The sequence below is a fragment of the Belonocnema kinseyi genome, chromosome 6 (genome assembly GCF_010883055.1).
Source record: "Belonocnema kinseyi isolate 2016_QV_RU_SX_M_011 chromosome 6, B_treatae_v1, whole genome shotgun sequence".
NCBI classification, from domain to species: domain Eukaryota; kingdom Metazoa; phylum Arthropoda; class Insecta; order Hymenoptera; family Cynipidae; genus Belonocnema; species Belonocnema kinseyi.
Genome location: NC_046662.1, coordinates 39,865,624 through 39,881,103, shown reverse-complemented (window position 1 = coordinate 39,881,103; position 15,480 = coordinate 39,865,624). Strand labels below are relative to the sequence as shown.

The following is a 15,480-nucleotide window of genomic DNA, read 5'->3' as shown; positions in this document are numbered from 1 at the left end:
GTAATCAAATTTGGACCAAATTTTGTGAAAGTCCCGGTCAAAAAATAAATTTACTGTCATTTCCCGGTTTTCCCCGGTTCCATAAAATTCCCGGTCATTTCTCGGGGTTTCCAGGTTTCCCGGTCCAGCTTAAAAAAAAGCAAAAATAATCAAAAAACTTGATGCTGTTTGCAAATAAACAGAAGAAAAATATGAAAAAATAATAGTAACTATTACTAATTATTTTAAATAATAAAAATTCATGAAAATCTGTAATTTAATATGAATAAAATTTAATTTTCAGATACATTTTAAAAGCAGTTCGAACTTTATATTACTATGATTTATTTTGCTGATATTATTGATTTTATTATTTGTTGAAGTTAAAAAAAATTATTTATTGTTAAAATTATTAATGTAAGGAATGAAAAAATTAATAATATTAAAGACCTCAATGACAAAAATATTTAAAACATATACATGATTAGAAGAATTAATATAAAATATATGACGTATATCCAATATAAATATAATAATAATGAAAATATGTAACCTTTAAAATCTTAACAATTTCAGAGTTTTGAAAGAAATATTTTTAAAAAGTAATCATAATTTTAATTAAAATGTTTGGAGGGAATAATTTGGTAAAAAGTCAATGACAATACTAGTAAATGAGAAAATGGATTTAATATTATTCAAAATAATGTATATATTTATTTAAATTGAACCGAACATCATATATACATGTATACAGTTCCATCATTTATTTGTTCCTTAATCTTGAAAGCTCATGACGCACAGTGGGAAAAAATTCCGTTTATTCGTTCAGTTTGACGCTCCGAACTTTTGTTTCCTCTATTTGTTTATTAATAATTTTTTCACTCAAAGTATGAAAAAACTGACATTTTGTAAATAAAAATTTTTTACGCTTCAATAACTGAATAGGAAAACTTTCTATTATCTTAAGAGAATGTTTAGGGACTCATAAAATACAAATAATTTGTTTATTATTCCATTTATTTGTTATAAACAAATTTGATAAACAAATTGCCAATAGTCTTACTACAGGTAATATTTTTGTTTTGCTTAAAGTGCTTCACATTAATGTAGGAATGACATTTAATAACCAAATTAATTTGAAAGTTTATAATAACTATTGTTATAAACAATTCTTGTAGCAAAATATTAAAATTTGAGATTTTTCAAACTATAATTTCCTTCAATTGCTAGAACGACTCCAGGTAGTCCTTAAAATAATAAATATTTAATAACATTTGATAAAATATAACAATTAGAATTTTTGTAAACAAATTAGATGAACAAATTCAAAATTTTGGTCCTTTCGTATAGAAATTTTTTGTTTTGCACTGGAAATGTTTCAAGCTGTTGAACGAATGACTGCTAATCACAACAATATTTGAGAAGTTAACAATAACCATTGTTATAAATAGTTCTCGTAACAAAATATTCAAATGTAAGGTTTTATTAAAATTTTTATTTTCTTTAATTGCTACAATGGCTACGGATAGAAAATTCTCAAATTCTAATATTTTGCCAGAAAAATAGTTTGTCACAGTTTGTAGAGTCAAAATCTATAGAATTTAATGATCTTTAATTTAAAACAAAAAATCCATAATCGCAAGAAAATTCAAGGTTCTGGACATTTTTGAATAAAAAAAAGTGCATTTCCTCCAACTGTGTGTCATAAATACAGTACGTTTGTTTATAGAGTTCAATAGCTTATAGTCTGTTTATTTGAGAAATGAGGTTTGCAATAATATAATTAACTATTAAATTAAAAATCTCCTTTAAATTAAAATTTTTGAATAAAATTATTAGGGGTTGTACGCAGTGAGAAAAAACCTTTAAAGATTAAGCAACAAATAAATTATTGAACTGTATAAATGTATATATGATGTTCGGTTCAATTTAAATAAATATATAAATGTTATTAAATAATATTAAATCCATTTTCTCATTTATCAGTCTTGTCATTGACTTTTTACCAAATTATTCCTTCCAAACATTATAATTTAAATTGCCATTACTTTTAGAAAATATTTCCTTCAAAACTTGAAATTGTTAAGATTTTAAAGGCACAAAGATATTTTACTTTGCAACTTAAGTTTTAGTCTTACATTATTTAAATTATTATTATATTTATATTGGATATAAATGATATATTTTTTATTAATTCTTCTTATCATGTATATGTTTTAAATATTTTTGTCATTGAGGTCTTAAATATTATTAATTTTTTCATTAGCTACATTAATAATTTTAACAATAAATAATTTTTTAAACTAGGACAAATGCAGGGTGGCCGTTTTAATCGAAGACGAAATAAATTCCCAGTCATTTCTCAATTCGCAAACATTTTTCACGGCCAGTGAAATTTAAAAAATGGAATAGTTAAATGTGCATTAAAAAAATTTAATTAAAAAAACGATTTTTCTACAAAATAGTTGAATTTTTAAAAGGAAAATATAAATTTTCAACATAAAAGTCAATTTTCCTCCAAAAAGTTGAATTTCCAACCAAAAAGTTAAATTTTTACACAAAAACTTAATTTTTAACCTAAAAATATTATTTTCCAACAAAAATATGTAATATTCGATATTTTGAATGAAACAGGGTGGCCGTTTTAATCGACGAAATAAATTCTCGGCCATTTCCCGGTTCGCAAACATTTTTCACGGCCAATGAAATTTAAAAAATGGAACACTAAAGCGAAACAATTTTCCACTTGAGGTAATAAAAACTGAGCTGCAAATTAAAGCACTCAAAGTGAAACTGTTCAAATTTGAGCTTCTAAAATTGAAATTAAAAAATTTTGTATTTAAATGCTCAATAATTTACGCGTATAAAATTGAAGGTACTAACATTTTTCAATATAAAAAAATATAAATCCAGGTTATCGTTTTCAATGCTCTAAATTAAAAGATCAATCAATGAACTTTAAAATGTTCAAAATTATATCATTTTAAGGAATTTTGAGCTAGAAACACCGAATATTGAAAAATTAAACAGTTTACAACAACCTTGGAAAGCTTCAAAATTTTATTTCAAAATCTTGAAAAATCTAGAAATTGTTTTAAATTCGTTTTAAATTTAAAATTATTTTGGAAATTATTTCAGAACTTCTGAATATCTGTCAAAATGAATTGAATTTTTTCAACAATTTTCAGAAAATTCTGCAAATTTTAGAAATTTTCTTCACAATTTCGATGTATAAATAAAAATTGAACATTTATTATACTTAGGCGAAATTCGAGTAATTTTAAGAGGTATGTAGAAGTTTTGAAAAGATTGTAAGTGAAATTGTTGAATTTTGATGTATAAATAATAATTGAACATTTATTATTTGTAGAAAAAATTTGATTAATTTTAATATATATTTAGAAGTTATGAAAAGATTCCAAATTAATTTAAAACTTGAAATGATATCCATTAATTTAAACTAAGTCTGTGAAATGTTTTTTTCAGAACATCTAAGCATATTTTAAAAAATACAACAATTAAAATTGTAAAGTTCGAAGTTTAAAGGCTCTTCGAAATTTTAACGATTCCAGGTTTTCTATGTCAAACATTTGTTTAATGACTAAGAATTTCAAATTGTAATCGTCTAAGTTTTAACGTTAAAATCTGAAAATTCTTAAATTTTAAGCTGATTTAAAATCGTTTTTGTTCACTTTTTATTACTTAAAGTACAGATAAATTTTAAAAAAATGTATTTATTTATTGAATAAAAATGTTTTTTATCCAAAATTTTCAACATCAAAGGCTTTTATTTTTTATTTGTTCAACTCTTTAAGAAAGCATTTAAAAGTACTTTAAATTAAAAATGTATGCTTAAAAATAAAAATCTAAAATGGAAAATTTTTAAAGTAAAAGTATTTTAAATTACGCATTGTAAGCTAAATAATATCATAATTGAAAAACATAACAATTCCACTAATTATTTAAAAACCGTTAAAATCGAACGTGGACCAATTTTTCTTTTACAAATTTGTAAAATTCCCGGTCAAAAAAAAAGTCACTATCATTTCTCGGTCCAGCGGCCACCCTGAAATAATAAAATCAATAATATCAGCAAAATAAATCATAGAAATATGAAGTTCGAACTGCATTCAAAATGTATCTCAAAATTAAATTTTATTCATATTAATTTACATATTTTCATAATTTTTTCTTTTTTTAAATAATTAGTAGTAGTTACTCTTATTTTTTATATATTTTTTCCGTTTATTTACAAAAAGCATTAAGTTTTTTATTATTTTTGCTTTTTCTTAATGCAATTCAATGAAAAAGTCAGACCTACTTTATGTACCGCCATCTGTTGGATTAGTTTGACCGACAATTCCCCCACTGGATCGTAAGAAAACTACTACATACATACACATACACGGTCGAGGCAGTTGGCTGGTTACAAGTAATAAATATCCGAAGCAAAAATTATATTGGTTTTCAATTATCAATACGTCAGTTAAATTCTATTAAACTATGTTTATTCACATGTCTGCCATATAAATACTACAAGTAACATGACAATGTCCTGTTGGCAAATGATTACGATGGCTGCATGCCATTTACTGATCACATATAAATACTTTTGTATTTGCACTAATATGGACCCCACTGGATTTTCGAGGATCCACGTAATCGAGAAAAATAATTACAAAATGTTTACAACTGAAATTATGCTATACGGTACAAATTAAGATACTTTCACGAGAACGATTGCAAGAGGTGGCGCAAGATGAAAAAGCATCATTCTCGTCCACAAAAAGTTTCTACAAAGAAAAACCTTTTCACTTTGAGCGTTCGATAATAATGACAACAAAAGTTTCCAATTCAGAAAATTTAAAAGTGAAATAACACATTTAAGAAGTTACGTCATTTAAACAGCGTAACTCGGAGGTTAGTATAAAAATAAAGGATCTTGCAAAACAATGGAGAGTTGTGTCTCGCTGTTTAATAAGAATCCGAAAAAAAAAACAAAAATAAGAAAAAAGTCAACCAAATACAGTATGCTTGCTTGATTGCTTGCACGTTCTTTGATTTAGTCTTGATTGATGCAATAAAAATTCATTTTTTCAGCTTTAAATTCGACTAAAATCACCGATTCCAATTGAACTATCATCAGAACAAAAAACGAGATTTTCTTTTTTATACATTTTAATGGAATGGAAACGGCATATCTTGCGAGAAAAACAAGGAAAGTTTCTGCACAAGATTCTTTGACACGAAAGCCAACGCAAACCAAGTTAAAGATTCAAAGGAAATTTACTAACGAAGTTTTCTTACGTATCCTAAAATATCGTCGCCCGCATTGATAGCAAAGAAACTGAAAGCTGAGATCACGAGTTCGAATGTTGAGAAGGCGTCAGTCCTCCAGGATACTCCGGACTATGTTTCTGCTTTTTTCTTTTCTTCTCTTTCTTCCTCTTCTTTCTCGCCTCCTTCTCCTCATCATGCCTCTTTGTCTTCTTGTGTTTCTTCTCATGTGTGTCGGAACCCCCCAGGTCGGTGGTCACAGCTTCCTGTCCACCAGGAACATCCCCAGGTTTATGCTTGTGCTTTTTGTGCTTATTTTTGTGCTTTCTTTGAGGTGACTGATTGACATATCGGTACTGCTCCGGAAGCTGTAAATTAAAATACATTTTCTTTTTATAATCCGGACACTTCAAATTGTACCTTAAGGGCATGTGATACTTACAGTTTCCCCGGCTTTTTTCTCACAAAAATTAAAATTTTTAAAAACTGAATTCTGAGATGCTATAAAATATCATAACGGACGTCCCCGGACTCTTTTTTGAGGGATAATAACAAAAAAATGTATTGCGCTAAATAAAAATTTTATGCATATGTATTATTTTGAGGTTACGTCGTTTTTCATATCTGCTTTTCCGATAATCTGGAAATTATTTATGAAATAAACTTTTTTAATTGCCTGCAAAAAGGGTTAGTTCCGGGAGATTAGTTACTATGTTTATTTGCAAGTACAAAGTTTTCATCCAAAAATATTGTGAAGTTTGGAAGTGACGCACAGGAGAATTGTAACATACATAACCTCGAAATATACACACACGTTGTTAGCAATATCAACAATTTTTTGATAAAAAAAAAAAAAAAAAAAGTGTGTGGGGACGTCCGCTGGCATGTTCGCTATCATTTCCCAAATTTTTAAGACAAAATATTGATTATTCTAGAAAAAAAGCCATCGGAACCTAAAACTGGTAAAATCGATACTAATTCCTAAGCGCTATGCAAATTAATCAGATTTTGCTAAATTAAAACTTTTTTGAATGAAACCAAAAAAAAAGTGTGTGGGGGCGTCCGTTAGCATGGTCGCTATCACGTCCCAATTTTTTAAGACAAAATATTGATTATTAAAGAAAAAAAGCCGTCGGAACCTAAAACTGGTAAAATAGACAATTTTCTAAGTATGACACGCCCTTAAAGTAAAAACAACCCTCACAATTCCTATGGTATAAAATATAGGGACCAAAGTGTACTTTTGTGACCGTTTTAATAAAAAAAAAATCTGCCCGCTGGGCGGGCACATTCTCATCGCGCGGCTTGCTTCGCTCGCAAACTTGAGCGCGCCTGGGGCGCGCGACTGTTGGTTCTCGCGCTGCGCGCTCGATAATATATGCGCTCGGACTTTCTATGAACCCCACACTTGTGCGCAAGCCTTTTAACATGATAGGTCCAAGCATCGACAACTGTCATTTGATTATTGTGAACTCTCTTTTGTTAAAGCTCCTTCGGTTTTAACGAACACATTCTCATCACGTATCTCGTGCTTCGCACTCGATTTCGTCAGAAATGCCAACTTTTCTACATTATATTCAACTTTACCCATATATGTTCAACTATATCAGTACAAATCTCCTTTTTAATGTTTAATTTAATATTTGTTTCTCATTTTGCATTACATTTTATTCTTAACCATCCCGAAAAATGTATAGCATTTCAATAAATTTATATTATTACCATTCATGATATGCATTAGTATAGAAACAAAAGTATTTTTACTGTCTTATTTTTATCATTAAAAAAATGGGTATTCTATCAAAATAGAAGTTATTTTTAAACATTTTCCTGCAACTTGTTTCGTTTTGCCACAAGTCTAATTTGTTTATATTCAATTTAAATGTAATTTAGGCGAAAAAGTTTGGTAAACAAAATGCTATTGTAGTTTATAACAAAATTGTTTATTTTTAATATTGTTTTTTACGCCTAAAAACTACAACTATGCATCCTATCGAAAAGTGATCAATGAGAAATTTGTAGATCTTTTCAGGGCGCGCAATTTTAGTTAATTCATTTTTTTCGTATCTTGCATAGATTGGCCCTGAAAAGGAATTTTTGAGTTTTCGTTATTTTTTGTATGATCAAAATTTGAATTTTTATTCGAGTATCCGAGTACTACAAACAGCCGTTTATAGAATTTTCAAATCTGGAAAAAATAGTCTCAAATATTTTGAAAATTTGCTCACTTTTTAAATTTTGATTCAAAATAGCTGGTTTACGAACTGGTTCTTTCTTTTTAGGCCTTAAAAAAGTGTACCAAAGCAGAATCCAATCTGATTAATTTTTCGAAAGTTTTCGTGTCTACAGAATACAGACTGCAGACCTTCGTAAAAATCGTTTTTTTCTGACTCAGGTGGATCGCAAAACGTGGAGATTTGATGAAAATCGACAAAGTGAAATTTTACATAAGACCAATCGAACTCTATTCACGTATAAACTGAAAGATACAAACACTTTTCAATAGAATATATTCAAGTTTATTGATTTTAAACTGTAAAATTCAAATTTTTTAACATTCATAAATTATAGAGTTTAAAGATTTAGATTAAGTTCCGAAAATATAAATCGACGTTAACATTTTCAATACTCTAAATTAAAGAATCAATCAATGAAATTGAACAATTTTCAAAATTATATTTTTAAGTTATTTTAGACTAGAAACATTAAAAATTTAAAAACTCAGATTTTTCAACTTAAAAGTTCTTAAATTAAATTATTAAAATTAAATTATTTAAAATTATTTTAAATTATTTAAATCAAATTAAATTATTTTCATTTTAAATAGTTTAAGCATCCTTGAAAAGAATAAAAATTTTATTTCAAAATCTTGAGGAATCTAGAAGTTATTTTAATTATCTTCTTAATTTGAAATTATTTAAACAAATTTTTTCAGAACTTCTATTCGTAACTGCTATTCGTACCGAAATTAACTATTATAATTTAATATAATATTATTATATTATTATTTTTCATTATTATTTACTTTTTATTATTGTATTATCTTATATTAATGTAATATTTATTATTATAATTTAATTTAAAACAAAATGTAGATTTTTGCAGATTTCAAATAAAAAATGAAATGCTCCAAACGGATAAAAACATTTTCTTAAAATTCCTAGGAAAATTGAAATTGATTTTTTATTTTGAAAAATTATTTTAACAGAATATTTAAAAAGATTTCAAGAAATTTCCGAAATTGTCAAAAAAAGACCCAGAAAGATGTTAAAGTTTTTTTTTTAATTTTCAGGATTTTCTAAAAATTGTAGAAAAAATTCTTTTCGTTTTTTTAAAATATGCTTAGAAGTTCGGAAAAAACATTTCACACACTTAGCTTAAATTAATGTATATTATTTCAATTTTTTAATTAATTTAGAATTTTTTCGAAACTTCTAAATATATCTTAAAATTAATCAAATTTTTTCTACAAATAATAAATGTTCAATTATTATTTATACATTAAAATTCAACAATTTCACTTACAAATTTAACATTTTTTTAATAGAACAATAAACATTGTAACGTTAAAACTTTAAAAGCTTTTCGAAATGTTAACAATGCAAAGATTTCTATGTCAAAAGAATTAAGTTTCAAATTGTTTATATTTAAATATTTGGCTTCAATTTACTGGTCTTAAATTAACAAAATATTGCTAAATATTAAATAATTATCCTTTTTCTAAATGAAAATTTTTCAAATTAAAGGGGTTACAAATTGAATAATTAAGCTAAAACTATATTTTTTAATTTAATAAAACCCCTTAATTAAAGTACAGATCCATTTTAAAAAGTATTTGTTCATTTATTTATAATTAAAATTGATGAAATGAAACTGTCTTTCATCAAAAAATTTCACGTTCAGACGCTTTTAATTTTTAATTGTTTAGGTCTTCAAGACTGCAGTTTAAAATGCTTTAAATTGTAAATATACGCTTAAACCAAAAATCTAAAATGGAGAATTTTTCAAGTACAAGATTTTCGAATTAAGCATTGTAAATTTGTAAATAACATTGTAAAATTGGTTAAATTCCCTGTCAACAAATAAATTCACTCTCATTTTCCGGTTTTTTTCGGTCTCAGAAAATTCCTGGTCATTTATGGGTCCAGAGGAATTCAGCGGAATTCAGAATACTTCAGAACAATTCAAGTTACATTCAAAAGAATTCAATTGAATTGGAAAAAATGTTAAGAATTCAAAAATATTCAACTGATATCCGTAAAACTGGAATGAATTTAGAGGAATTTAAGATGAAAGAGAAGAATTCGATGAAATTGATAAAAAATAAAGGTGAATTAAAACAAATCAAATGAATTTAAAACAATTTGAAAATATAAAAAAAAAAAACTTCATTGAGTTCAATAACTTTGAAATAAGTTTAGCCGAATTCAAGGGAATAGAATTAAGTAGAATTCAGTGAATTTATAAGGATTCAAGTACATTAAAAATATTCAATATAATTCCAAAGAATTAAAAAAAAATCAGGGTGAATTCCACAAAAATCAAAATCTCTTCAAATCTTTCAAATCCTAATAATTTTTAACACAAGAAGTGACTAATCGTTACAAAAAAATTCCGGTTAAATTCAAAAGCATTCAAACGAATTGAAAGAATTTCAAGAATCGAAAAAAGTTGATTGATTAAAATAAATGTTGAGTGAATTTATAGAAAATTAAAAGAAATGAGTAAAATTAGATGAAATTTATAAATTTGTTGTAACCTTTTAAAATGGTTTAATATCTTTGAAATATTTGTGAATTCTTTTGCATTCATTTGAAATCATTGAAATATTTATAAATCGTTTAAAATCTTTGAAATACTTTTAAATCTTTGAAATTTTGTGTACTTTTTGTACACAAATTTAATTTTTCATTTTAAAAAACGCTCTTTGAGATATTTGGATTTAAAAAAAAATTTCTTTTATTCATGTGAAAATTTTTAATAATATTTTATTTTTTAAAATGAACTTTAAGGGAAAATTGAAAAAGGTTTTTAAACTTGACAAACGATTTCCTCAAGTTTCTAAAAATAGGTAAGAAGATTTTATGACAAAATGTTTCAATTTGGTAAGATTGCAAAATAAAAACGAACAAAAATTGGGTAAATTAAAGAGATATTCAGTAGAATTTAAAAGAATTTCGAAAGTTTTCAAGAGAATAAACAAATTTTCTTAAAATTTCTGGGGAAATTTAGAAGATTGTCAAGTTTTTTAAAAATTTCAAATGATTTTCGAATATTTTGAGAAAAATTCGTATCAGTTAAAAATATTTTCAGAAATTTACGATGTTTTAAATAAATAACAAATATTTGAAAACTCGGAAACATGTTCGAAAATTTATCAAATATTTCTTGGTTCCCTCCCAACTTCGAAATGTTCTAAACATCTTTTAAAAGGACTCAAATTTTTCATAATATTTTGTAAAATCCTGTATTATAAAAAAAATTTGTTTAAAATCTTCTAGATTCTTTTTTGAAAAGCCTGAAATATTTGAAAAGCTTTTAAATTTCTCAAGAATCTTATGAAAATTATATTTGCATACATTTTAAAACAAGGATTTATTATAGCACTTCAAAAAATAATTTTCATACAAATGAAATACAAATTTTAAAATATTTTAGCTTCGTTACAAAGTCTAATTGATTAAAAAAATATCACATTTAAGAGTTCGTTATTTCATTTTAATAGAAAAAAATATTTGAAGATTTATAATATTCCTTGTTTGTCATCTATAGAATTATATTTATTCTATAGTGGCATTATATTTTAAAACGGCAATATAAAAAAAAATTAGTTATAATTAGAATAAAAAAATCATCAATTAGCACACCAAAAAATTGCCGAATTAGAAAGTAAATTGAATTGTTAAATTCCCATCAATATTTCTATTGCTGAAATTTAAGTATAACGAAATTTAAAATTTGCCGAAAATAATGAATAAATTATTAATTAACGATTAATGCAATTTGTCTTATTTATGATTCTATTAATAGCTCATAAATTAATAACCAATTAACTATGTTCAGCAGTTCTAAATTTCGAGAATTGAAATATTTATGGGAATTTAATAATTCGTTTATTTTACAAGTCGGTCTTGAAATCGGTTAATTTTAGTTTCGGGTATTTTTAAATTCGGGAGATTAATTTTTTGTCATTTAAAAATCTTGTCGTTACTTGAAATTTGGAAACTTTATAATTTGATAATAATATATATTTTCAGCATTTAAAAAAAAATTCATTTGTGTATTCGTTATTTATTTAAAATTATTTTTTATAAGTTCTGAATGTTCATGCAATTTTTTGGAAGTAACTTCCCTGGGATCAATTAAATATGAACTTTATTTTTTTTTTTAATCGGCTCAATTAAGTCGCAATGAGTAAATTTAGAAAAATGCAAGTGAATACATAAAATTCAAGAGAATTCCAACGAACTAAAAATAATTCGGGATAAATGATAATGGTAATTTTGAAATTAACTTAGAAAATTTCAGGGGAATTCAAAATAATTTTGATGAACTGTCTAGAAATTCAAGGTAAGGTTAAAAGACTTCAGGATCTATTAAATAAAAACGTTTGAATTTTTTAAAAATCTATTGAATTAATTAGAGTTGAGTAAATTTAAAATAATTCAAGTGAATTAAAAAAATTCAAGGGAATTCCATAGAATTTAAAAGAATTCAGGGTAAATTAATCAAAAATCAGGGTGAATTTAAAAAAATAGATTCAAATCTCTTCAAATATTTGAAACCCAACTAATTTTTAACTAAAAAAGTGACTAATGATTAATATGATTAATAATTAAAATAAATAATTAAAATGATTTGGAAAAAACAAATGTTTAATCGAAAAAATCTATTTCAGTAAAATTTTAGTTAGTTTAGAGGCATTTAAGGGAAATGGCAAGAATTCGTTGCAATTTATAAAAAATGAAACTGAATTTAAAAAACAATCAAGTGAAATAAAAAAAAATAAATATGACAAAATTCCTTAAATTGAGTAAGTTTGAAACGAGCTTAGAAAAAATGAAAGGAACTTTAAAAGCATTTGATAAAAAGTAAGATTGGGTGAATTTAGAAGAATTCAAAAGGATTGAAAGAAATACAGAATAAATGAATAAGAATTCAGGGTGAATTCCAAAAAAATAATTTCAATTCTCTTCAAATCTTTAAAACCCTAAGAAATAACTCACTTTTCTTGAATAATCATTTAAAATCCTTGAGATTTTTTTTATTCCCGTGAAATCTTTTAAAATATCTTAAAACCTTGTAAGTCCGGTAAAAACATTTTATATCGAACGAAATGCTGGCAAATTCTTTATCCTGAAATATTTCAAACGCTTTGAAATTCCTTCAAATTAATTAATAACTCCTTAGATTCTTTTTAAATTCCCTAAAATATTTCAAATTCTTTAAAATCCCATTGAACTACTAAAAACAATTTTAAAAATTACTTCAAATCTTTTAAAATATCTTAAAACAACCTAAAATATTTGTAATTCTTCAAAATCTTTTGAAATTGTTTAAAGCTCTTGAAAATGCCAATTAATAAAAAACTCCTTGAAATCTTTTTAAATTCCCTAAAATATTTCCAATTAAGAGATCTTTAAAATACCTCGGAATTTTTAAAAATAGCCTAAAATCTTTTGAAAAAAACCTTCAAATTGTATTGTAATCTATTACAAATTTATCGGAATCTTCCAAAATAATCTGAAAGATTTCCCAAAAAAAGCCCTGCTTATTTTTTACAGTCACTTTTCACAGAAATTCTCTGATTTTTGCTATTTTTTTTTTTTTTTTTTGTAATGCCTGGCTCTGGGAAGCTTTGACCTTATTATAATTTTTTTAATTTAAAATAAAAATAGGGTACTTTAGGGACCTGAAAGTATGTATGTGAGGGCATGTGAGGCCTGTAAAAAGAGTTTACTTACTGGCCCTGTATGAAGCCTAAATCCAGAAAGCTGCAAACTCGTTAGGGGCAACAGTTCTTTTCCACAAATTGGAGGCTTATCTATTATAGATCGCAGCGAACTAAAAAAAAATTAAATAAGATTTGTTATCCATAAACTAAAGAATACCTAAAGAATATTTTAGGGGAACTAGGGCAAGGTGGCCACTTTTATATCCGGGAAATGTTCGCGGTTCGCATAAACTTTACTCTAGTCATTGAAATGAATACGTTCAATTTTTGTATTTAAAGCAATCAAAACTAAGTGCAAATTAAAGCATCAAAAACTGAACTGTTCCAAATTTTCAATTCTACAAATTAAAGTTAAAAAAAACTTGCGTTCAAAAACTTTTCATTCAATCCCCTCCTATCTTACGTAATTTTTGACTATTAGATTTTTGTCATGAGTTTCTTTAAGGGTCATCCAAAAATAATATTAGGCGATTTATTTGGACCAAAAAAAAACAATTATCGACCAATTACATGCATTTTCAAACAGTTGCATTTTTACACTTGAAAATAAAAAATTCCAACAAAAAATGGAATGGTTAAATAAAAAATTTAAAATAATCAATTAAAAAAAAAAACGAATTTTCTACAAAAAACTTGAATTTTCAAACGGAAAAAATGAATTTTCAATAAAAAAAGTACATTTTTATTTAAAAAGTTGAATTTTCAACAATAAAAATGTAATATTCGATATTTTAACCAAAAAATATTTTTAATTAAAAATAAAAAACATTTGAAATTAAGCAAAAATGAAAATTTTTCAATAAAATACATGATTTTTCATTAAGCTAGTTATATTTTCAAGAAAAAGTATTAATTCTCTACCAAAAGAAACAAATTTTCAAATAAACATGATAAATCTTCAAACAAAAATGAAATAGCTGAATTTCTACTTCAAGAAATTAATTTTCAACCAAAAGGATAAATTTTCTACCAAAAAGACAGATTTTCGACAAATTACATAAGTTGTCAACCAAACAGTTAAATTTTCAAACTTAAAAAAACATTTCAACCCACAACGGAATAGTTAACTGTGCGCTAGAAAAATTCAAATGTAAAAGAAACGAGTTTTCAAGAGAAAAGTAATAGTCGATTTTAATCAAAAAAATATTTCAATTACAAATTAAAAACAGTCGAATTTAACCAAAAAATACCAATTTTCAATCAAATACGTGAATTTTCAGCAAGATAGCAACATTTTCAAGTAAAAAGATTACTTTTCTACCACAACAGGGCGAATTTTCGACAAATTACATAAATTTTGAACCATATAGTTGAAATAAAAAATTTGAAAATAACAAATTCCAACAAAAAATAGAATAGTTAAATGTGCATTAAAAAAAATTTAATTAAAAAAACAAATTTTCTACAAAACAGTTGAATTTTCAACCTAAAAGTTAAGTTTTATCCAAAGAGTTGAATTTTCAACCAAAAACTTAACTTTTTTATTCAAAAAATTTATTTTTAACGTGAAAAAATGAATTTTCACCAAAAAATTTAATAATCGATTTTTTAACCAAAAATATTTTTATTTCAAACTAAAAACAGTTGAGTTTAAACAAAAAGATCAGTTTTCAATAAAATATAATATATTTTATTGAAAATTCATAAAAATTCTTGTAAATTCATATTATGAATTTTCAACAAGATAGTCACACCTTCAGCCAAGAAGATTAATTTTTTAACAGAAAAAGACAAATTTTCGACAAATCACATAAATTTTCAACCAAAAATTGAAGTTTTAAATAAAAATAAAAAATGTCAACCAAGAATGGAATAGTTAAATGTGCATTTAAAAAATGTAATTAAAAAAAAACGAATTTTCAACGAAATAGTTAAATTTTCAAAAGGAAAATATAAATTTTAAACATAAAAGTCAATTTCCATCCAAAAGTTGAATTTTCAACCCTAAAGATAAATTTTTCGCTAAAAAAATTAATTTTTTAACCTAAAAAGATGAATTTTGAACAAAAATATTAAAAACATATAAATCCACGTTATCATTTTCAATGTTCTAAATTAAAAATTCAATGAGTGAACTGTAAAATTCTCAAAATTATATAATTTTGAGAAATTTTAAAGCTAGAAACATCAAATATTGAAAAGTTGAAAAAATTTTTAATGAACACTTCTTAACCCTTAAACGGCCAAAACGCCACTACCGGGACACTGCTTTTCAGCGGCCAATAACTAAGACTATTCGACACTAGAAAAAATTGAGACACATATTTTTA

The 15,480-nt window shown here is 25.0% G+C and overlaps 1 protein-coding gene across 1 annotated transcript in view; it reads right to left on the bottom strand.

Annotated features, from left to right (window-relative positions):
• Positions 1–4,465: 4,465 nt before the first annotated feature.
• LOC117174741 (mediator of RNA polymerase II transcription subunit 19) overlaps positions 4,466–15,480 on the bottom strand; it is a 26,023-nt gene continuing 15,008 nt past the window's right edge. The window contains exons 3-4 of the mRNA XM_033364078.1: positions 13,221–13,320; positions 4,466–5,624 (exon numbers count right to left, since the gene is read on the bottom strand). Coding sequence (XP_033219969.1) covers positions 5,340–5,624; positions 13,221–13,320 — 385 coding nt within the window. The 3' untranslated portion in view covers positions 4,466–5,339. The remainder of the gene's footprint in view (positions 5,625–13,220; positions 13,321–15,480) is intronic.